Raw genomic sequence first — 25,697 nt, forward strand, 5'->3', positions numbered from 1 at the left:
GACCTTTCTTGTAGAGGACGACGAGATCTACAATTTCCATGTAAAAATTTTTCGTTAGCGTCAATAGTTAACGAGTAATTTGCAAAAAACTGTTTTTTCGTTTTTCGTCAATAACTCGTTAAATATTAATGCTAGCGAAAAATTTTTACATGGAAATTGTAGATCTCGTCGTCCTCTACAAGAAAGGTCGTATGCAATTTTCCCGTAGATTCAACGGTTTAGGAGTAATTAAGGAAAAATGAAATTTTTTGCCAAAAGTTCGCCGTTTCGACGCTGGGATGATCGGATTTTGTCAACATCAATAAAATGCCAAATAATCATACGTAACTCGTTAAATATCGAAATTAGAAGGAAAACAACTTTTATTTGAAGCATTTTTCGAAATTTTGAAGAAAAAAGTTTTTCAATTGATAGTTCTAATATTGAGAGGAAGTCATGGGAAAGTCGGTTCAGTAGCTGATAACAGAAATTCCTGGGCGCATCGTTTGCGAAATGTCCATTGAGGGACGGCCGCGGGGTGAATCGGCTCAACAAGTGTTACGTCAGAACGAGCTTGCGTCTACGGCAGGGTCGATTCGCGGGGGTGTCGACGTGCCTCTCTCCTAATCGGAGGCGGTACTTCCTGCTCACAGTTTCCCATTTCGCGCAATCTACTCCAAAACACGCTAACCCTCTCATCTCGATTTAAATCATATCGAAATTTCACAAGAATATCTTTTACAGTCCAATTTTATAGTTTCGATTATGGTTCGATTTGGTGTAAAGATCATTATGGCTTTCTATAGTTGCCATAAGTTCTAAGCATTGTTCGGCAAAGTTTTAAAAACATTCAAGAGTGAAAAAATGAGGCAATTAACAAAACGATATAATGACGAAACAATATGACATAATGTAAAAGAGAACTCTCATAATAGTATATTAATCTCGGAACTTTCACTTGATAATTTATCTGGAATTAATGTTTTGAAATTGTCCTGTGTACAATGAAAAGAAAGATTTAGATGTCGAAGTAAAATAGGAAATCAGTACTTTGTACGGTCAGATAATATCGAGGATAATTTGATAATGAAGACAATAATAGGGGGAAGTGGTAACCACCGATAGATTATTACCGTAGGAATGTAATAAAACAATGTACGAGCCGAGTGAAAGGGCTATCTTACAAGTTTCACCTCGTTTACCTGAGAAATTTTTTGTCAACCTCGTTACATTCTGAATATGATAGACTCATACATTATTTTCAATATTTAAGTTATACTACTTTTGTAGTTTAGTACGTTTTATGCTTGAACTCAAGTTAATTTATTCATTCATAAAATTATTTTCGACATGAAAAACATTCATATATTAATTCAGAATTTCTGTTATTATCATTTTATATATTTATTCGTTTTCAGAAACCGACAAAAAGTAACGCGTAGTATGTGAAGAAAGCCTCGCCTAAGGATCTCTTTGTTTACGTTTACCATAAAAAAGACTCTTGAACCACCGTGAACAATATGATCGGACGCATATCGACGCCGACGGTGGTGGCACGCGGGCGGTGGTGGTACCCGACGAAGAGAACCTCGATAGAGAGACACGAGAGAGACGCGGGAGAGACGCGGTCTCTCGCGAAGGTAGGGGTGGCCCGTCCGGCTTCCTGGTGCACCGCGCGGCAGGGGGACAACGTAGAGGCGGTAGGTGTCACGTGGGTGCCGGCAAGCCCCGCCTCCGCGAGGTAGCTCGAGGTACGCCGCGTCATTCATGGCCGAGCTAAAGGCTGCGCCACTCTCCGGGTCCGTCCAGCTGCAGCGGCTCGCGAGACGAACGCACGGGAACGGCGGGTACACCTGTCTCCCCCGCATAACCGTGAACGCATGTACGCCGTGGACCACGTCGCGACGCCGACCGTCGCCAGGGAGACTCGCCGCTGCAGCCGTCGCGACGCAATTTCGTCCGTTCGCCGTTTCATCGTATCGCGAGGGTGTCCGGTGAGCGTTCCGGGGCCGGTGCCGGGCCCACGAAGAGGCCGCGCCGGCTCGTCGTGCGGTACCCATCATGTGTCCACAATGTGTCAAGTGATCGTATCGCGATGATCGCGTATTTTCAATTACCGATGGTGTGAACACGCGAGAACGACGAGGATTTTCGATACCGCGTATAGAACGCAATTGTGAGATCAGTGTTTCAAGGTCTCGTTGTCCGTACGTAAACAACCTTCAAAAAACTGCGAACGCATCGCGAATACAACAGCGCAACCGATCATTATCCGTTTGACGTGACCTTCGACAAGGTGAATCGCGGCTGTCCATTAGTAGAGATCGCTCGACTCGGTCAGACAATAGCTCACTGTACCACGTTTCTTTTTCCGTTCTCCGTCAATTTATTAAGTCGTCCGATGCGTATTCGGTAGTGTTCAAATTCGTTTGATAGAATCGTGTGACATCGGTGTGATCACAGTGTTTCGCATCACGGGAAGGATCGACGTTCGTGGTGGAGGGCTGGCTGATGCACCGCGGCGGCGGTGTCGCCGGAAGCGGTGCTGGTGGAGCCGCCGGAATCGCTGGTGGATCCGGCGGAAGTGGCGGGTTGCCGTCAACGAGCCACCGCGGCCTCGAACTGGAACACCCGTCGACGATGCCCGGTGCACCGGGTTTTCATTGGGGTGCGATGCTCGCCGGGCATCACGCGGCCGCCGCGGCGAGCATGATGCAGCCACCCCTGTCCGCAACCGGTGAATACACCCCCGCACCGGCACACCATGGACCCACGCACCCCGCCATGCCCATGGATCTTCACGTTCATCAAGGATTCCCGTACTACAGGTAAATCGTCAATATCTATTCATCTGACTCATTGGGGGTTGTTTCGTCCATCTGATAATTACATTCAGAATTCATAAAGAGATGTTTGTACCGAAGCAACACAGAAATATGTGAGATATTACAAGAAAATTTGTTATGATACTCGATTCTTAAAACGCATTCTTTAAAACCATATTTTGTGTAAAGATTTGTAGTCTAATGAAATTATTAAGGAATTAATAAATTGAATTCATAGGTTTTATATAAATCCCCAGTCTGTTAGATATTTGTACATGTTTTATTTATTCATAAGAAATGCAGTCCTAAATTAAAAATTATGTGGTGCTTGATTAATTTTTCTGTAATCAAATGGCAATCGCAGCAAAGTATATTTGTCTGACTTTAGTATTCATCCCTTAAAGCTCGTTTACTTATAAACATCATTACAGTTTTAACAGTAAAATTAGTTCTTTTATCTTAAATCGTATGATACAAAAATTCATTATTTGGAAGCTGATGAAAATTTGATACATTTTGCCAACACGAGCTCAGATTTATAAATTTATTACGAATTTATCACATCATCTGATCTGATTTATTCTGATTTTGCCATTTCGATATGATACACGCGATAAAATAATTATTGCCGCTTCGTTTTCTCTCGTTGACATCTCCGAGAGCGTATAGGTAGGCAGTGTCAGCTCCTCGAAATTTACCTTGTCAATATTTCCCTGCTAAACGAATACTCCCATGTTTACCCATTTCGAGCAAACAGCCTGCTTAAATATCCGACTCCGTCTCTTTAGTTCCTATTAGGATTAGGCGAACGAGTTCGTTGACGTTTGCTTGATACCAGTTTCAGCGCGTTTTACATTCTTTAATTTCATATATCATTAGATCTTGATTAATAGACTGCAGGTTTTGTTGTACAGTCAAACATTCATAGTAATCAGTTAAAAAATACATTTCAAGTGAACATTTGTTTTATAATTTGAATATTGCAATGTATTCTTTTTTACATCACGTATAATACTTTTATTTTCTTATTTCAAATATTCTAAAACATTTTCAGATAGATTGCAAAGTATAAAATGAAAATATTGTTCCAATCTGAAAAAAACGTAGCTATGGCAGCCGCAAATGGTTCAAAATAGTTGCGTTCGTTACATCTTTCACGTGTAATCTATAATTCCCGAAGATTGGTGAACGGTCAAGTCTGAATAATTCATGAGATACAATAATTAAATGACCAATTATGTAGTGAACGTCCCTCTTCGCGTTTATTGAGTGAAACAGGGTACAGCAATTTTTCAAGCGTGATCAGGCGAAGCAGTGCCGCTTGTTCCCCTGAATTAGGCGAGTTTCCCTAGTTCTTCCCGGTTTTATTTCTGCTCCGCTAAACGAATCTCGCTATAATCTAAGCGAACATGCTCGACACGTACCGCACAGGGTTTAATCTAATTTGGCACGTGGTGGATGTATATGTGTGGTAGCCTGCTGGCAAAAATGACGGCGACCTCACGTTTTCATCGAATTCTTTTTTTCAACCGCATTTCAATTCTTTCATCCCTTATTAAGCATTCGCGGTATAACTCGCTGTCGTCATTTGGGAATTTGATCTCTGACACGTAGCAATTTATTCTCGTGCGGTTTGGTTTGTCTGATTAGAGGAGACAAAAATGAGTCGAGAGTTTCGTGGAAAATAAAAATGTTGAAACTCGTAATTCATGCGTTACGCGACAGGATTCTGTTTCGAGGAAGTTTATCATGTAAACGCGTATTCGTGAAACTTGTACAGTGTTTCGAAATTTTTGAGGCACAACGGACAGGTTCGCTGATAACGCGAGAACCAGTCTCTTATAATATTTATAATGCCGATTCTTTCTTTTGCTTATCTCAACCAGCCGTGATCGCGCGTTAATAATCTTTACAAGCGTTCATCTCGCACATCGAAGATGCATCGTGATGAGTCATTTACTGGAACGTTTTGTAACACAAGATTGTATGATTAGAATATAGATTTTATGCTTTTGTAGCAGTCTGTAAAAAAATGTTGCAGAGAGTGTAGCAAGAGATTGTTATGACGTTCAATGCATAGAACATTAAACATGAAATCCATTATCATTATATGAAACGAATTGTATATTTAATATATTTTAATCAAGAAATAAGAGAGTCGACGTGAAATTTCATTTAGTAAAAAAACGTCCAATGCAAGTTTCAATTTTCTCAGAACGTTTGATGCATTATCAGTCTCGTGGAGCGATATCGAACAGCACCGATTCCGTGGCAATTACATTTTTGCGAACTCTACCGGGCGTCGCGTAACGTGCAATGATTAGGTATCTCGGTTCAGTAATTTACGATTCCGTGTAATTGACAGGACGATCGACGGATCCGACACGATGCGAGATCTAATCGAGATAGCGGTTTAGTTACGAGCCTTTTTTCTTTCATTTCTTTTCGACCCTTCGGGGTTTTCAGTAGGTGGAAGCGTTTCGAAAAGCGGCCACGGTTGTTCTTTGTTAATCGTCGCGCGATGGGGCCCTCGCGTACTCGTTCATCGGTTCCACTCGTGTACTATAATTATTCACACTCCATAATGCTGTACACGGCCAGATACGTAATATCCCGGCCGTACTCGGTAAAGGAAGTGCGCGAACCGTTCGTGTAATTATACACTCGCCTGGCTTAATCTCCTAGCAAATTGTATTAAGATTTTTTACGAGTTTTTCGCGGCCTGCCGTAAATCCATTCCGGCATTCGAATAGGATACGTGTAATAGCAAATGGGTTTACGCTCTTTTCAATAACTTCTTCGATTAATCGTTTCTATGTATCATTCGTGTTTCCAGTCCCTTTTTTCATTTCATCAAGATAAAGCAAGATGCTACTCGTAGTATCTGCACGTTTGCATAGTTATTATCAGTTTTCCTTTAAATTCTAATTACTTCAATGTGTTTGTGTGTTAGGAAAATAAATTTGCACGTATCATACTGAATTTCCATATTAAACATTAGACAGCATCGTGTTAAATTCTTGTTTCAACGCTAAGTAGATAATTTGACATCGATTGCAAGATGAAGAAGCACCCTTTTTTGATTTGTTTCGGTGATCTCGGGCTCGATTAATTAGCATCGATTCGCGATAAGCTGATCAGATGTGACAGCGTCAGCGCAAAAACCGGCAAGAACCTTATTATAATCCACGGCTCGTCCAGGTTATTAGCATTCCGCTATCAATTATCTGGCAGCAGGCTCGAAACGAACAGCAGATCTCGTGTATGTCTTTTATCTGCTGAACAGTGGATTGATTGTCGTAGTATATAGATGATTAATGTTTTTCAGACGCTTATGTCACAATCAAGTATGTTATGATATTAATCTTTGAGGTAGGTGTTAATAAATCTCATTAAATTGAGAATTGACTTTATACATTGGTCTCTTGATGATTAATCTCGTGAGCTGTTCAAGTTTATCAAATGCATTTGGTTTATTGAATTACTTATAAGAAATGAGACTAGCGAATTTAATAGTCTTCTAAATTCTTCGTTGTATCAAAGTGTATTTCAATAAAAGAGTGCCTGCTGTTCCTTAAAATTCTGCAAATCATGTAAATAAGAAATGCGTCGAATTTAAAAAATTGTCAAACACGAAGCGTTTTTCTTGCGGTTCTGCGAGATGAAACTGTTGGCAAGAAAAATCCGTGCAACAGTAAAACTCGTCTGTTGATAAAAAAGTGTGTGTCAGAGAATTTCGAACGGGGGGACAACATTTGCCTTTAGTCTTTATGTGCGCTGGGATGTTTGACGGATAGATTGAAGTGGTGCTCCAAGTATAATGTCACAGGAGTCGCCGGGTGAAAAGGAGTCTTGGCCGAGCATGAGAACGAGAGTACGTATACCTATGTAAGTACCCGGGACGATGCGTGTTGACCTAGCGGTGCGTCGAGCACCACTTGTTGCCGTGTCTTACCTTGAGTACTTCTGTCGATACACTCCGCCACGCCGGCTACTCGACGGCCTCGAACTTCTATTGACGGATGCAATCGTCCGGTATTTGCATTAGATTAAATAGTTCCGATAATCTTACTCCTAATTGGATTTATCCTGCTCCAGAGTAACTTTGGTCACATGATCCGATTCGACTTTAGTTCACTAGCTATAATTAAATAAATAAAAATCTACCTGACTTCATCTACGTATCACGTCTATTTATCGTTCACTAAAATTTGGTTGAAATAAGTTTGACTAACATATGAATATAAAGGAACGTTCTCCGAATTTTAACTAAGTAGGATTCAATGAAAAACATAAACTAGTTCACTAGCTATAATTAGTTTATGTTTTTCATTGAATCCTACTTAGTTAAAATTCGGAGAACGTTCCTTTATATTCATGTTAGTCAAACTTATTTCAACCAAATTTTAGTGAACGATAAATAGACGTGATACGTAGATGAAGTCAGGTAGATTTTGCAGGTAAGAAACAGAACGATTAAGAAACAGTGTTGCTCGCTGCATCGTAGATCGTTAATCATCGTTTTAGTTGTGCTAGCTTGAGTTAGATGTAAGTGGGTCAACGTATGATGAAGTTCATTAAAGTTAATTGTAATATCCTAATGCAGACACCGAGCCCTTTAAGACGTGTGGTAATTCGTGCAACAGGAACTGTTTCACGCTCTAAACACACGTTCTATAAATGAAACTGGTCTTTCCAATTAAAATAGTTTAGATGCTTTATTATTATATAGTTTGTCAATTAATTTTATGTTCCTTACAAGTTAACACGTTTAATCACTTTCCTAATGAGTTCTACATAAATTTTCGTATAAGAACTTCGTTGGAAATTATTGGTACGAGTTTCAAGTATATAATTTACTAAAGTCTGTGTCTATTAATTAAACGAATCAGACTGTTTCTCGTATAGAAATTCGTTCTCGTATATAAAAGACTGTTCCAAGTATTTGAAGCACTGAAATTTTGAAAAGTTTTACGACTGGACGGTAGTTGATGGTCGCAGAAAACGTGTAGCGCTACTGACCGACTTGACGGGCAACTTTCCGCTGAAAACTCGGGTAAACCGGGTTTCTTTGATCTTATCGATAATGATGTTACCACAGAAAGAAGCGTGGCCGGATGTCGAAACGCGGCGCAACCGACGTACGTAGTGCACATATATTTTAAATAAATTCGATTAAGCAACGAGACATGTTTCCCGCGTTATCTCACCGTAATTGCTTCGATGACTCGTCGACTGACAACCAGCATTTTTCCTCGGAAAATAATTAAGATAATCGGCTGTACAACATTTGTTGCATACGAGATGGTATCTGACAATGAGATTTACATCGGACAGAGTGAATGAAACGAACAATTTCTGACGGGCGTTGTTTCACTTTTTATTATTCTCTATATTGGTGGTAACGAGTAGAAGCCGATCCGGTATAATTAACGACGTTGTACGAAAGTGAAAACGGTCGTGGCTGTTTTCACGAAATTTGTCGAAAAGTAACACGGGAACGAGAACCGGTTGCACGCGTGCCGACAGTGGCAAAATGATAAATACGATGGATTTAATCAGTATTATAAATCAGAGTTGCGCACGCGATATCGAATCCGCAATAAGTCGTCCAAACTGAATTCATCGTCTCTTTCTTTTACGATCATAACAAGTAAGATGCTTAAGACGACAAGAAATTAAGTGATTGTTTTGTCAAAAGTATGCGTCGGTTCAATCGCTTTATTTCTATATAGTTATGAGTGGTGAATGAATTTTAACATAGGGTACGTTTGACAGTATAATCGAATGATAATTTAATGAACCTTAAGATACGATATCACAAATCGTAATCTAACGTAAATAATTCTGATCTCTGCGTTTGTTCCTCGCGTCTGGTCAATTCTAACTGCAGGCCTTCTTTCACAGTCTGTATTGCGACCGACGCGTACACCAGATTTGTTTATGTAACGAGCGATATCATACTTTTTATAACTCTCTCTTGACAGGAGTTAACAGTAAAAAATGTTGTATGCTTATTCTGGCAAAGGTGATGACAGGTTTGGTTTCGATCAGCGATTTTATCATCTAAGACAAGTACTCTTAGCATGAAGATGTAAATTTCGTTTTATTGGTATCCCATCTGAATGTTGGGATAACGAAATGAGTAAAAGCAGCAAAGAGAAACTGGTGCAGGTCGCACGATGACACGCGTGTCGACTGCAGAGTGTGCACGCGGTCGCACAGGCATTGAGAGCGTTATTGAATGATGGCTCGTCCAACTGCTAATGGGGCCGGACGCTCGGCTCGCGCGACGCGACGCGACGCAACGTACACAGAGAAAGAGTCCCGAGGACGGAAAATAGAGGAAAAAGAAAACCGCGGTTCTGCCGGCCGACGCCAGAGAGAGAGACGGGACGAGGAAAAAAGGGTTGTCTCTGGTAAGAAGCGGCCGCTCTTGTCGCTGTTGCACCCGATGCGATGCACAACCGATCCGATGGATGCATTCTTCCGTCGTTCCCCGAACCATTCGAAGCCTGCCCCGGACCTCGGCTTCCCTCCTTCTCTCTCTCTCTCTCTCTCTCGATACCTCGAAGTCGTAGTCAGCCTGGCTGCTGACCAACCGATAAATAAAATAAAATCGGCGATACGTTTTTATCCTTCGGATGCTTGTCCTTCTCTTTCTTGGGATTCAAGTGCGAATATTGTGTTCTGGAATCACCCCTCCGATGCTTTTTCATCGAAGGTGCTTCTCATAATATCTATTACCTAATTTCTTTAATCTATGCTATAATTCTTGGTCATTGTCGTACATCCACGAAACTGAACCAGAATACATTACATTTTATTATCTATTATAATAATTTCTAATTGTTCCGATGTATCAATTTCTTTAAACGAGATCGCGATATCCTAAAGTAAATTATTGCAGATGATGTAGAAGTGTCGCCACATTTCCCTCATGATTCACTCTCTGTGTTCCTCGGCTTGTTCCCCTCCGACTCCGTGGTAGCCCGGTAGTTGGAAGCGCGAACTTTTTTCTCAGCTATCGGCCGGTGGATCGCGGCTGCGATGCTGGGAGTGCAATCAGAATTGATTATAGCCTGCCGAAACTGCACCGCGCCGCGTTCATATTATACAACTCGCTCGCGGCCCTCTCGCTCGCGCACGATGACTTCGGCTCGCTCACCCTTAAGCGAAAGATCGGCCGAGGAGGGCCACCGGTCCTCCTCCTCCTCCTCCTCCTCCTTGTTTCTCTCTAGAATATGCACGCTGTCCCATCCGCGACGTCACTGACCCACTCGTGCCGCGACTCCCCAGGGATCTCGTCCTTTGTCGGGCCGAACCTGCCGCTCTAAGCTTCCTTTTTCCTGAATTTTCAACTCAGTCGACAAGCATGAACAGCGATATCGTAGCTTGAGAAGTTTTCGTACTATGAATCTTCCTCGTTTTTGTTCAACTTTTATTCAATCTGTTAAAACAAAAGGCTTCGACGTGTGAAACGGAGTTTCATCTGTTTGCTGAGAAAAAAGGGTTGATAGCCAAGTGCATCGAAAACATGGCGAGGTAACCAAGGTGTAGGGCCTGTCTTTTCTGAATGGGCGTTTTTCAAACTAATTAAAGCGGATATTAAATCACTTCTGCCGCGCACACCCCTTGGTCCCACTGATGTGCGACCTACTAATTAACGTTTCCGATCCTGCAGAGTATTATTCCAATCTGTGGTAAACATTCCTAATACTTCTCTGGTTGAATATCATTTAGTTAAAAGATTAGATAAAAAATTGAAATTGTGAATATATCTTAGTAAAAATTATTCTTTCAAGATCTCTCGTGGCCAATTGTAGTTCCTGTTTAACATTGTCCGTGAGTCGAAATCTTTCTTCCGTGAAGAATTTTACAACTCATTCTCATTCGATTCGGGGTAAGCATGTTACACCCGAAAAACGTAGAGCCGCGAAGAAACTGGATCGTTTGACTCGCATTGGCTACCGGTATTCCACGGCTGTTTATACGTAACGCGAGCAAGAGAAGCGGACATGTAACCGAACAGACCTTTCTTTTTCTTTTTTTTTTTTCTTAACTAAATTCTCGATTGAATTCCAATCAGGAGATCGTAGCTAGCTCCTTGATATCTCTCATAAACTGATCAATGTATTCTTTCATTTGCAGTTTAATTCCATTGAAATTCATGATTTATAATCATGATAATAAATGTTTCATTTTGCGTAACGTCTGCAGTTTCATTATAATCTTTGATGTAATTCAACGTCTGAACAATTGTCAGACTTCTGATAGTAAGATCTTGTCCTAAAACTTCAGAACGCGTATAGCTGACGTGAAGTCAAGGTCCGGCGTGGTGGAATGCAATAACGCAGCGCGTATTTCGCAAACGACCGGGTATTAAGTTTGAGCCACAGAGTACACCGTATTTGTCGTTATTTCGCTGGAAAGCAGTAAAAGTGGTTCCACGGAACAAGCGTGGATTTTAATGGTCGCTTAAACGTTTATTGAGTCCTCGCTGTTGCAATTTGCGTTGAACCAAATCGGTACGCGTATGTGTTTCTTGGGTAATGCGAGATTTTCAAATTTATTGTCTGTCATAAGGAGAATTCTACTCCAGTTTTATTGACAGTGAACAAGTCCCGTGTTACGCTGTTATACCGTAAATTGTTTCCTAACTGAAGGCAATCACATTTGCTTTACCAACTAATATGTTTACCTTTAATTTCATTATCATTAATGATTATTTGTCATTAATGTAGGATTGAATAAAATTTAAACAATTTTTCTCTACCTTCCTTTCGCATAAAATTACATCGAATGATACATGGATTATGAGTAATGAAACTTATCGAAGCGTGAAATGTGAGTTTTTTGTCAAACTTTCGCGTGGCGTTTGGACCAATATCTTTTTCTGGTCTCATTACGTCAACCTTATTACAGCTTATGCAACTAACGATAGAAAATCTAAGCCCAGATATTACGGTGCGTAGCTAGCTCGATGGTTAATAGAAAGTTCTATGTATTTATGAGAATAGTTTTGAGAACCTTTGTCTGTTTATGATATAATTACTTCTGGTCCGGTTCGAAGCATTTCGAGACGTCTTAATTTGATCACTTGTCACTATATACATTTTTTAGTAATTTTACGATGCCCCATTCAATTTTATTTAACGATGCAATTATTGCTGGAACATTTTTGTTCGTTTAAAATAATAGTTGAAGCGAGCTATAAGGATTATTTCATTGTCACAGTTTGTCGGCAATTTCGAGTTTGGTCTTTTACAAATCGCGCGGGCTTTAAGAGTCGTTTAATTCTTACACCCCGTTGAAAGTTAATAGGAAGCGACGAAGAAGTAGCCTTGCCCCTGCTCCTAGGGGAAGAGAGGGTGTGAAAGAAAAAATGTTTCTACGACCCCTCGACAGTTCTCGCCGACTCCCTAAAGTCTTCGAAGCGTAACTTAGCATACTTTATTTGATTTTTTGTATTGGATAATAGTCTCAGGTAATAGGGTGGCCGCGCGAGCGAAGCCGACGAAAAAAAAGCGGCTAGGGGTCGAGTTTTCACGCTCTCTCCCGGCCGCTCTGTTGCATTAACAAATTTACATTTTTTAAATGGGAGGGTCGCGCGAGACCGGGTGATAACTCGCGGGCCATTCGTTCCTCAGGAATATAACCAACCTGCATCTTAATAATCGAGTACTTGATAAATTGCGAGCTTTGCTTTAAGCCTTTCTTATTTTCATGGAACAAACAGTCGCTTGTATGCATACAGAAGAATAGTAGATTAATCTGTAGGTTTTGTTAATGACAGTAGAATTTTTATAAGAAAGTTCGATTTCATTTTATTGATGATCAATTGGTCTGACCGATTTCTAAAACGTCATGATTATATGAACTGATAAGGTATTTCGAATAACCATCTGTCTATGGAGTTAATGAATGCAATGGCGATTGGATCGAATTGAAATTATTGTGAATTCAGTGAACTCGTGGTTACCGCGTCCATTGAAAGGAATCAGGGATGACAATTTGTTACAGTATCCTTTCCTTACTTACCTCCGATCTCACAAACGAGATCTCGTTTCGACTCAGTTCTCTTCATAATTTGTCCGCGCGGCCTCGCGCAGCTCCTTAATGTCCGCGCATTATCTCGCTATCATATTAACCTTTCCATCCGTAGTACATATTGGGCTAGCCATGCTTCCATTAGCATTACATGAAACCGGTGACGATAAGATCGCCGAGCCCTTATTCCTAGCGAACGCGCCCGTTTATACGGACAATCGACGTCCAGTTACTCCGGCCTCATTACCTAATGATTGACTGACTGACTGACTCGGCTGGCTCGCTGCCCGCCAGGAGTTAATCGACCTGGACTCGCATTGAAAAACTCTGATCATACGGTACATTCCTTGCAATTATTCCCGATTCAACAAAGATCTCCGTGATTATGTCTGCTTTTTATTTGAACCGTTTTTAGATTTACTTGCTTATGCTTATAAGTAGACTGCACAATTTCTTGCAGAATAAACCATTTATATTGTGAAATTTAAATAGCGATTTCTTTTTATGCCTTTCAAATAATCATGTGCATTTCACTTTTGAATGTTCTACATCGAAAGTGATATTGGATATTGAATTCATTTTTTATAATGTATGAAATCTGCGGTCTTATTTGTAAATCATATCAGATCACATGTTTGCGTATGAATGAAGGAAACATAAATTATTCGATAAATCAATGAGATTGTTGTAGACAAAAAAATGATTCGGATTTTCCTGTGATTTACCGGGTGCTGTAGAAGAAAGAAATGCTACCGGCCAGGATATATCTGTCCCGCGGCACGCAATCTTTAAAACATATGTTTTTCGTAATCGTTCGCGCGGTTCTATTATCGGGCGGCGAAGGATGATAGGGGATGGGCTCGCCGAGGAGCAAAGGGGGTCTGGCGCTGCCGAATCCCGGGGAACATGCTCGGGGCGCGAATCTATACATATTTAATGAGAGCACGCAGTTGTAAAAAGCAGCTGGCGAATTGCTCCCCAGAAGAACGAGAGAGAAAGATGGGGGGACTCGGGCCAGATACTTTTATTCAAATCTCACAGCCACGAGGAGAGAGCGGTCTCTCCTCGCGGGAGCCGCGAGAAAGGCATATCAAAAGAAAAATGCTCTCGCCGCCTTTCCCGCATGCATAAACATAATCCCCGCGCTATGTATATTTCAAAGTCTTCCGCTCGGCATCACTGCTCATTACTATTAGATTGATACTGGTCTTCCCTCCTGTTTTCACTGCTCGTACTTGTATAATGTCGTCAATTCGATTCGGCTTGTAAAAGAGGATTGCTCGTAAGATTTTCTTATTCGAATCTGTATTAAAATTGTTTGATATGAAAACTTGAATGTAACTCACTTTCTTATTCAAGATTCTCTAATGGGTTTCCAAATTCGAATCGTACTTAGAATTATTTGTCGAAATAAGGATTGATACTTGATTACATAAAAATATATTAAAATAGAAATTTAAAAAAGGAGGAGCACTTTGTCGAACAATCTTTACTTAGGAAAAGGAATGGTCACAATTAGAGAATTTTGAATGCACCACGTGAGACGGTCGTGAATCACCGAACAGAAGCCGAGAAACATAAAAATGAATTACTCGCGCGAAACGAGATAATAATGAGACGGCCGGGCACTGACAGTTCGACATCGCCTCGCAACGCATACAAATCTCGCACCGGGCCTGTGTATACCAGCTCCCCGTGTCGCGATATTTCACGCGACGTACGAACAAGGGGATTTCTTCGTTAAAACGCAATTCCGATCCGAACGCATTCCCTCTTAGTACTTTCTTATTTTACTTTGAAACAGGCTCAGTTTCTGCTATACTTTTCACGGAGCTGTTGTCCAAAAGACATTAGTAGTAGCACCGAGGAGAGATTACTAAAGAGTGGTAGTGTAATGGGACTTGGTGCCGCACGGAAAAGTGCAATTTTTAACACCCTATGGAATATATCGTCACCGAAGTAAAAAAACAGAAAGCAAATCATTATCCTATTTTGTGTAGGATCGTGTCCTTTAAATGTTTTGTCGAAGGGTAATCAAGTTGGGGGTCCCAGTTGTGTGAAGGTACTTGAATATAGGTAAAGCGGTTCGTCTGGGTAGCCGCGAGTAGCATCGGTCCGACACCGGTTAGGTCGAGTTGAATCGAGTTGATAAGGTTAACTGAGAGATACGGGGGCGTAGGGAGGTCAAGTGACTGTGTGGGCGGCACTGTTCGCCGTCGCCACATACCGGCGCGATTAACGTCGTGTACGAGGGATCCACGCGTATACACGTAAACGTAGCTTTCGAGAGCGCGAACCTCTGATTAAAGAACGCATTTAACGCTTTCCTCTCTCGGTTTCTAGCACAGGTTTCCGAAACAGAGGTTTCATAGAAATTGTTTTTATTTTTCTAATTCATCTGTCGAGACGATCGTTCTAATCTTGATATGACGTGATAAGATAGGATAGTCTGTAGAGAAATTTGATTAGATTTGTCTAACAAATTATTTCATTTAAACGAAGAAATACGACTTGATAATAATCGTAGTTTTGATATCGTTAATAAGGGTTAACGTAGTCAAATAAGAGGTCAGCAATTCATAGTTTGCGATCATCCGATGCATAATTAGACTAGAGCTCATCTCGACCAATCATAGTCTTCCTACGAATGCAAACAATAGTTATCTATAATTACTAAATAACTTTTCGACCGTTTCACGTTTTGGTATTTACTGAGCAATCTTCCATTTGAAATATTCACCAGTAGAGATACTTGATTCACCTGTTCATTCTGAATAAGCTGTAAGTTTTTAGTGTGAACGCTACTTAATCGTACAATTTTAAACAAGCGTCAATTGAAAGGATGACTGTGACCGAGTTGAACAAGGGTTTCTCATCCACTTGTCCATTCTGCGTTCAAAATTTACATTTACTTATTTAAATCATTCTGTTTTCCTTCCGTCTCTTTCTCGTTAATTAAATTGAGAAAGTTTCAAAGGACGAAAAGATCTGGCGGCGAAAAATGTTAATCTGGAGGGTTCTCTCGAGTAGGTCAGTAGTATTCGTGTATGAAGCCATTAAGCAATCAGAATACCTATTGTACTTACGTTGATTAATACGACAACAGTACGGTAAATATCGTGTTCAATGAATACTAATCGTTTCAACAGTTCATGCACCGTTTATAAACCGTTTATGCAGCCCATTGACGTACGTGTATATAGTAATTTTTCCTGTCGTACGAGTAAACATATTAAATTACCGTTCTTAAAGATCAATTCCTTTTCATTCATTTAACGATTCATGAGTAATGTGTTTTCACAGTATTCACTTGACGATTGAAATCTAAACTGAAATTTATTATTTTAATATTACATCTATTTGTTATATTCATATGGCAACGTCTTTTATGTCGAAATTTCTTTTCTTTCTTCTTAGTTCGATAAATCGTTATAAATTCACGAAAAAATTGCATAAAATCGCGTATCTGGATTCAGAATCCGAAGTCGAATGGAAGCCTGAACAATCAGAAGCGATAATCAGCTATCGCATCGCATTGACGGTTTGACAAACGAGAGGAACGGTAGCGGAACACCGCGGGTCTTCTTTGCTCGTCTCGCTACCCGCTGCGCAACTCGGCATTGCGCAGCGCGGTGGTGGAGCACGGTTTCTTTCTTGCGTCAAACCAGTCGCCCGTTCCCTGAAGGGTTGATAATTCGCCGATTAAATTGAAAACGGCGAGGCTAATTGCGCCGCGGCTGTATTATTCATCGGATCGTTCGAGTACGGTACTCGGGTACCGTACGCGGTCCACCAGGTTTTTACACGGACGCCGAATACGGCCTCTCGCTGAGAAAAAGCACTTTCCGTCTGCTGCCGCGTTCTTACGGCCCGGATTGCATTTTCGGCTCCGCTGTAATTGTTATTCCTTTTTCTTAGTATGTCCACGGGGTTTCCCTTAATGCGTCGAAAATTTGTTGAATCCGAGACGCGGGAGGCTTGCAGACTTACGATTCTTACGCGTAATCTTCTTGTGCGGGATAACAGCGGATATTGGCCGGGTAAGATGAAGAAATTTCACGTTTTTCGATACTTCGTATTAATTTATTGCTTGTTTCGATTTCAAATTCTGTTGCATTTCATCGTGAGGTAAAACGAACATGAATGAACGAGCCGATTACCGTGCAAGTGACTTGAATGAAAAGAATCGTATTGATAAAAACTTGAAGTATAAATTCATATGGATAGACAACAATCTCGATTTCTTTCATCTTGTGATTTATTAATTAAATTATTCCTATAGTAATATTTAATTAATCGTTTGATTTTACCCATAGACAAGTTTATGAATGAATACAATTGCAATTCTCGAACTCATTTTTTACATCTCCTACATCTGCCGTCTTCTATGTACAAACTGTTGACAAACGAAATAAGAGTACGTACATCGATACCGGTGAAAACAGAATTTTTCTGATAGTTTATTCCATGTAATGGCAAGCCGTACAACCTGTATAACCAAACGATGATGTCTTATGGTCTCATGCATAATATCCGGCATGAGCACTCACTGAGAAAGATCGCACTTGAGATCGGATAAAAATTATATGATATAATGTGGAACGCCGCGCCGGGGTGATTCGTGGCCCAGGGCTGACGATTCGTATCGTCCCGTTTCTTATCGGATCCCGGTGTACACGAAAACACGATTACGCGTTCGGAGCGTGTCTTTAAGCTACGCTGCCGACAATCATCTCTTCCCTATCGTCGCGATGCGTGTCTTATAACGTCGTCCCATAAAAATGATTTGACTGGGTAAAAGCTTGTTAATTGGTACATCATGGAAAAATCGTCTGCTGACGTAAAATTAGAAAATGAAGTGAAAATGTGATTGTGATTGTATTGAATCTAATACATGTATATGAAAAATTCATTTATTGTCAGGAGATTTATAGTAGCAAATGCTCGAAATATAGAGATAAAAATAAGAAATCATTTTCCTGCATTTAAACAATTTTATTCATCACATCATTGTGCAATTCGTTTCTGTAAAATGTAAATTAAATTACAGTACAGTTTTCTAATTAAACGAAGGTTTCGTGTCGAAAGGATTGTCAGATATAGGAGAAATGTGAGAATGAACAAAAAGCAGTTGGCCCTTATCGGTGGCTCATTTATCAGCGCGAACATAATGTTATCCGCGAGGTTCTTGAATCGCGAGAGAAGTTAATTAGGCTTCGGCAATTATGCGTCGCTTATCGATTGTCGCTGTTACAAGATGCTTTAAACACCGAGCCTCCCCAACCTACAGATAACATTCCTTTGGAACATTTTGTTTACTTTTGATTTCACTCTCAACTGATTAAGTAATTTTATTCTGTCGAGACAGTCCAGTTTGTTTAAACAAGATGAAGTGCCATGTACATTATTTTATTCTAAATGAAATAGTGAGTCAAATAGAAAAGCATATTGAGATTATAAAATTATTTTGAAGCTAACATCTATGAATGATAAATTCTGAAAGAAATATGCAAACGTTTATTACAAGAATAGTAGAAAATTATTCCAATTAAAAGATTATATATATAATCATTTGGTTATTGGTTAACGCGGGAATTTCCATTGGTTAAAAAATCCTCGAGACTGGGAGATAAAAAAGACATTGAGACTGGCGAATCCAGAGCGGAGAGAGTCAGAGAACGCATTAAGGATCGGTGTCCGTGGAAGGACATCGGTATTGGAAATATCAGGGCCAGGATAGATAAGGCAGCGAGGAGAGATGTCGATGGGAGAATGAGAAAGTATGCGAAGTGATCGGCTCGAATGAGACTGTCCTATTACCGGGCAATACAGTAATGAATCTCGATCGGATGCAAATGAGCCAATTCCCCAGGAATATGGTAGGTCGAAGTAAACGCGGGGTCCAGCCCGGTTTCAACATGGATCGTTGGTAGCGATGGCCCTTCGCCTTCGAGATTCAAAGTTATTCGTTCTTATAAAAATTCTTCTTTCCTTTTTTGTTTTAAAAATTCATTTATATTAATGAATTGTTTTATGATTTTTAAATGTGAGAATCCTGGGGGCTTCGAATAAATCGACGTCTTAACAGATGCTGAAACTGGTAGAGATCAGTGTATTTAATACAACGGTGTACAGGTTCATGAAATGTTATCTTGAAATCATTAGTCGAAACGAAGCGGTTGATGAGATCTATACGTGGAATGGCGATGGGAGATTCGAATCGGTGTTCAGGCCATCGCTAGCCGGTGAACAGTTGGTGCTCGCCGCGGCGGGTAAAGGGCCCGGAGGGCACGTGCACGCACGCATACATTAACACGCGCGTGCTGGGTGACGACGGTGGCTCGGCGCGAGTTGCGAGCGAAGGGAGAGCCGGGCCACGCACGCAGACGTTTAGGCGCCACGCCGTGAATCGGGAGCCAATAAATCGCACGCTGCCTCATTACTAAGCTTGTCTCTTTAATTGAAATCTCGTGTTTTTCCAAACGCGCGGCGAACTTTTTTACTGGCGAGTCCCGCGAGAAGTCTACTCGGCGCCCCCGACCTCGCGTGGATTTCGTTATAAAATACGCAAACCGAGGACGACACCTCCGATATCTTTTCCGTGCTCGCGTCGCTCTTCGACGCTTCTTCTTTTCGATCCACTCTCTTTTATTCAGGATTTATGCGCCTCGTTCCTTTATCCGCGATACTCGTTTTCATGTCTCCGCTCGCCTAATCGCTTCGTCACGTTATGTACGCGCCCGTTTTTCACTGAAACGAGGAGACTCAACGGTCCTCCGCCGTTTCTTGTAGATTCGTGACGAGTTCTCGGATCGACTCGATCGAACCGCGTGGGAATGGAATTGTTTCAACTCCGGGAAATTGTTGATACGCGAGAGAACTTGTTTGCTTTGAGTCAGAATTCAGAGAAGTTCCAAGTAGACGGTGTATCTGTTATATTTATTAATCGACAGATCATTTGTTAAATATTCTTCCATTAAAGAATTTTTTCAATCCTTCTAATTTTTTTTTTCTTACATGAAATCTAAGGAGCGGACGCGTGTTCATTTTTATGAAGAACGGCGCAAAGTAAAAAAACCTGTCCGATTAAAGCGTGAAGGTGGTGCGTGACGCAAGTGAGAAGCGGAAAGCGGTCCCATCCATTTTTCTATACTCTATAGGCGTCGATTTCGATCGGTCGACGCGTGTTTCCCAACCTCGGGAGTAGGAATGTCATAACGCGTGTCAACCGGACGTTTTCTCCCCCAGAAAACGTTGACGGGGCCAACGCCTTTTAGCCGTGACTAGTCAACCGTAATCTTAAGTAGACTAACGCAAAAAGACTAATCACTATGCCCAGATCGTTTTTCCGCATATTCGCCGAGGGATTAGTACGTCTTATGTTATTTTATAGCATCAATATAAAAAAATATAGTTTCTTCTAGCGTTTAAGCGTTGCAATATGGATTTAGGTTTCCAATAGATTTTATACCACTGATAAAAGTATCTTTGATAGATTTCTATGCAAAGCAAAAATCATTCATGGTACAAGATTAGAAAATGTGCATACCTTAGATAGCTATTTCTCTTAAGCATTGCGATGTCTGTTCAGCTTTTGATATCTTGCACATAAGTCACATACATGTCTTGATTCATATGAAAAATCGCGATGCCAAAAACTGCGAGGGTAACTTCGACTCGTATCAATTTATCGAATGAAAATGATGCTCGCGGCTCGTTAAAGATCGCAGCTGAAACATCGCGTAGCTATATTCGAGAGTAACTTCTGGTTACGTGTCCCCGTGGCTGTCTCTCCGTGAAAAAAGTTTGACTCCCTTGCAAGACACGGCTGAATCCTGGCACGCCGGTCAGTGATCCTTGCCGAGGTTTCGTCCCGTCCGTTTCGGTGTATTCGGGTCCGCGTTCCAGCTTGCGACGAAACGTACATATACGCACGGGTGGACAGAAGTAAACGAGACAAGAGGGGCAGGGGACAGACGGCGGGGGGGGGGAGGGAGAGGCATAGCTGGCGCATTATCACATACGTTAAGTTTTTCTCGGTCCATTGGCCTAGAGCGGGAGCACGAAAAACGACTGATTAATCGAACCAACACGGCGAACATTCTTGCGGCCTTATACATACGGCCACGAGCACGAGAACCAGTAGCCTGTCTCTCGCCCTCTCTCACCCCTCTCGGGGACACCACACCCTGAGCTCCTACGTTCGCACGGATGTCGGGAGAAGAGACACGAGCGGCGCGGCGCGCTGAAAAACTGCTGCCGATACCCCGGGCCCAGTTGTGCCGATGTCCCTTCGAAAACCGGAATGCGTTTCTTATCCGGCCACCCGACCAGGCTATCCGTCTTTATTTGCCTTTCTCTGTCCCTCTTTCTCTCTCTCTCTCTCTCTCAACTTACAATTAACGCGGTACAATACCATACTGATCAGGGATCAAAAAACATTCAGGGAATCGGTACACCAAGTTGAATGAACGAAACTTTTATGTACATAAGTAAATCGATCATTTTACGCATTGGTATAATAGTATCGGAAAGACGCGTGAGTGCTAAGAAATAGGCCTGATACAATAGAATGAAAAGTTAGAATAGAAGCACAGAGAAGCGAAGAGCCTGAAAGAAAACGTGGCAGTAACCAGCCGCCACAATACTTAAAAAAAATCTGCAGTTCAAAAATAAGTGAAGCATAGAGAATCGAACTGGATTTCACATGGGGGGTTGAAGTCGACCTCAAAGCACGCAGCCCTCGATTTTTCTCCTTGTGTACAAGGTGTCGCGAACGAGAATGCCACTTGTTATGCCGACACATCGCCTCGGTTATTACATCTTCCTCGCCCCCTTCGCGAACTCTCATCCCCCGCGAGTCGTCCTCGGGGCGGACATTCCGCGCAGCCGGCGTTCGAGCAAAGTTAAAGTTTACACCGATTCGGATCGGGACACGTGATCGCGCCATGTGTGGACCCACCTCCGACTCGTATTATCGTCGCTGTAAGAGCACGTTTGCGGCATGCCTAAGTCAAAGAACCCGTTTCCGATTCGTTTAGACGCGTGGTGCAATAATTTAAAATTTTTCAAGAACCCCTCAAATCGTTGGTCCCGTTCAATTGGTTGAATATTGAAATTATTGAGAAACTGGTGCGAGTTTCTAGTTTAGAAAAGAGTAGTGAATTGCATTGAAAAGAAATTGATATAATTTATTGCATTCTCAAATGGAACGAAAATTCCTCGCTGCTGAAATAAGATTGAAAAGTCTATCGGTTGTACGTGAAATTGGTGACCTTGTTACCAAAAATGAAGGTAGAAACGAGTATGTGAGCGCATTCTTTGAGACGACTAAGTGCTCAGTAATTTTCGGGCATTACCCCAACTGGTTAATTCGTACGCGACGGCGGAAAAAGGAACCCGGCTATTTCGGTCTCGAAATCATTTGCATTTAGGCACTACACCGATTACGGACTTGTGGCTAATAAAATTTGACCAGCTCGAAGACTTCATCATCGATATCGCACGCATATCTACGTGAAACCTTCAATTTTCTGCACGCGATGCCGATCATCGCGAATTCCGGTAATACCATTTTTCTTCCCTCGTTCACCGCAAGCCTTTTTGAACGAAATGAGGCACTGTTCGGTTAAACTCCTAAAGACATTTTGTCGTTAAGTGTCGGATTGAACGACGTCAAAGTGAGAATCATGGGCTGTTATACTTATAAGAGTTGGATACTTATAAAAATTGCACACTTATAAGAATTGCACAGGTGTCTCCTTAAAATTCCGGGAATTGGTATCAATATGGGTGTGTACGTAATTTCGTTAATATCGATTTCATTATGAGAAGCGTAAAATACTTCTAATAGCCTTTTGCATCAACCACCTTAAGAAATATTAGAGATATCCGTAAAGCATGTATTAGTTAGGCTTGATGGCGCGAGGTATCGGTGACATCAAAGTTTAATAAGCGGCATAAGCCGATCTGGGGTAAAACTCATCGAGCAATAAAACCGGCAATAAAGCGTCTCGCGTCCCGTGGGTGGAGGGGTGTACACGCCGTGTCAGAGACAGAGAGGAATCGTGGCCCGCGTGGTTAACCGAAAGGTTAGAAGGGCGAGAACGCATTAGCGGCGGAAGGTGGCGTGCTCATAGAGACGTCCGGTCGCCCAATTACTCCCGCATTAAATCAATGTTCCACGGGGCCATTCCGGCATCCCGGTAATAAACCGTGGCCGACATATCTGCACGACTCACGGGATCCATCCCCCTTCCACGGTCGCCAAGGGGTGGAACTCCGGGACACTCGAGAAATGCGCCTTCTGTCGTAATATTTGGCTTTAAATCATGTCTCGTTGACAGCACCCTCGCGCTTTCTTCGCACCTTCTGATTCATCCGCGACACACCACGCTTTAGCCTTCTTTTCACCGCCTAGGCTGTTCCCCTTTATTGTAACTCGACGAATTTTTAGTTCTGGAAGGAATGCTTCACATTTTATAAGACTCGTCAGAAATGTAATAAAAATTATGTACATTTTATACTATTTTTCAAACGCAACATAGAAGTCCTCGTTTATTAGAAATTTGTATCTTGAATCTTTTATTATTTCTCAAACACAAAGATTAGGGAGTTTAATATTGACTTGCGAGATCGTTTGACGTTTTCAAGAATTTTTGCATTTCATACGGGAAATGCGACGTGTATGGCCGCGTTGAACCGTGAGATTAGCCTCGCGCGCAATTTACGACGCCGATCTTATTCACACTGTAGGCTTTCATATAAAAGCTTTCTCCTGTAAGCTGCGATACGTCCTTTCGTCGCTGGAATAGGGGAATCGCGCACTGTAATAAATTAACATTGTCCATTGCGTGTAAAATGATCGAGAGGAAATTTACATAATAAAAATTAATACTGTTTATATAATAAAATATAAGATTTATTTAATCGTTGATATAGAATAATGAGATTGTTTATACGACAGAGGTTAATAAAAATTGTTTGGTTGTTTCAGGTATCGAGATGACGCTCTCTGTTGGACTGACAGGTAAGATGTAAATCCGAATATCTTTATTTTTACACTGTCTAAAAAAATAATATATCACAAAGCTAGAATCTTATCTGCTTTCACAAAACTAAATTATGAGAAACATGTTCCAAGCAATTCCTGTAAGTCGCGTTCCTTGGCCATTATCAAACGACCTGAACTGAATTTATTCAAGGCTCGTTCCACGGACTTACCTTGAAACGTTGAAATATTATAGCCGAAAACGCGTACCGATTGATCAACCGAATCACAGCCTTGAAGCGATACCCGTGAAATTAGAACAAGTTTATTGCAATTCTTCTGTATAATAGCAGCCGAAAATGTTTCACGTATACCGTCTAAAAATAGCCAGTTAAAAGCGTCGCCGTTGAAAGAAACGAGTCCCTCTTGTAACACCGTTTTAAACGATCCCTCGACTCAGAATTTATTCCCGAAAAAAGAGAGACCGTTTGAACTCGGGGTAAAAAAACGAAACAAAAATTGAAATAAAAAAAAAGGGGGGGAGGGAGCCAGGCTAGGGATATAAAGGGGAGTAGGTGAATAATACAGAGAGATTGACGTCGCGACGCAATTCCATTGTTCGAAGTGAGCAGAAAGAGAGAGAGATAGCAATGAGCGCGGCTTCGCCACGAGGTTCTTGCCCACCGGTATAAATCAACTCGCGAGTGACCAAACCACTCCGGCATACTCACCGCCGTATACACCGGCTACATCAAATTAGCGACACTTCTTTCGATCGACATGTCGATGCCGGCTTTTTGCCCGTTCACGGAATACTTTCTCTCCCGAGCTATTCGCGCGCCGCGCTTATACTTCTTTCTTCCTTCACCCTCGGCTTTTTTTTTTCCACCGCTCTCGCCCGGCTGCACGTCGTCGTTACGCTCATTTGCGTGTAATGCGGTTTCCAACCGGGAAAACGATGTGTATCTGGCAACTTAATCTCGTGCCGAAGGTACAGCTGGTTAATGGCTTAGCTGTTTGAATAAGGCGATTGATGGGTGACGCGCTTGTTAGACGGAATTAGCGGTTTTATGGCAAATTCGTCGAAATTGGTATTGGAAAATTGTTTATTTGTATTCTGCGTCTTCGCAGGTCCACGGAAAGTGGAGTATACGTTGTAAAAAAAATATGTTGAACTTTTGACACCGACACGAAATATTCTATCGGAGAAACGAAATGTTTCGTCAGACACGATCAGTAAAAGTTGCGATGATAAATCAAAGGTTTGCATTATAAGAATGTTATAAGGGAATAGATTATTCACGATGGTTGGTACGATACCGTTGAAATATCGCCGGAATAATTTATACGCGTCGTTAATGAGCTGTTCATCTGAAAGAGATCGTTAGAGACAGGCAATTTATAAAGTCGCGAAACAAAACTATCGAGTGCGCGCGTACGGGGGAATTCGTAAAGCCGGCGTAATCTGCTGCCCGGGTTAATAATTATTGAACTATCGATTAAATGCTCCGACGAGCCTGATTGATCAGCGTTTATATCGCGAACGCATCGGCTCTGCGCGTCCGCTCCCCTACAATTTTAAAACCGGGCGCCCATCTTTCAAGTGCATCGCGATCCTTTAACTTGCGAACGCGCGACCGGACTACCCTAACGGCATCCGAGCCTAATGGCGTTGTTCCAAGGAAATTATCCGGTAATGAATAAAAAGAACGAGCGGATCACCGGGCTTTTGAACATTCTTCTTGTTCGATTATACCGCTAATGATTTTCATTAATGCTGAATTCTTCAAAACGTTAGTCGAGTTTGCTCGTTTTCATGTACGATCTTATGAGAATCATCAATCTTTTTACCG

General features: G+C 41.6%; 1 protein-coding gene across 1 annotated transcript in view; it reads left to right on the forward strand.

The window, feature by feature from the left end:
• The window catches only part of LOC108623434 (uncharacterized), a 213,758-nt gene that overhangs the window by 109,818 nt on the left and 78,243 nt on the right, over window positions 1-25,697 (forward strand). The window contains exon 21 of the mRNA XM_026812198.1: window positions 23,851-23,883. Coding sequence (XP_026667999.1) covers window positions 23,851-23,883 — 33 coding nt within the window. The remainder of the gene's footprint in view (window positions 1-23,850; window positions 23,884-25,697) is intronic.

The sequence above is a fragment of the Ceratina calcarata genome, unplaced genomic scaffold (genome assembly GCF_001652005.2).
Source record: "Ceratina calcarata isolate Rehan_Ccalc_2016 unplaced genomic scaffold, ASM165200v1 scaffold115, whole genome shotgun sequence".
NCBI classification, from domain to species: domain Eukaryota; kingdom Metazoa; phylum Arthropoda; class Insecta; order Hymenoptera; family Apidae; genus Ceratina; species Ceratina calcarata.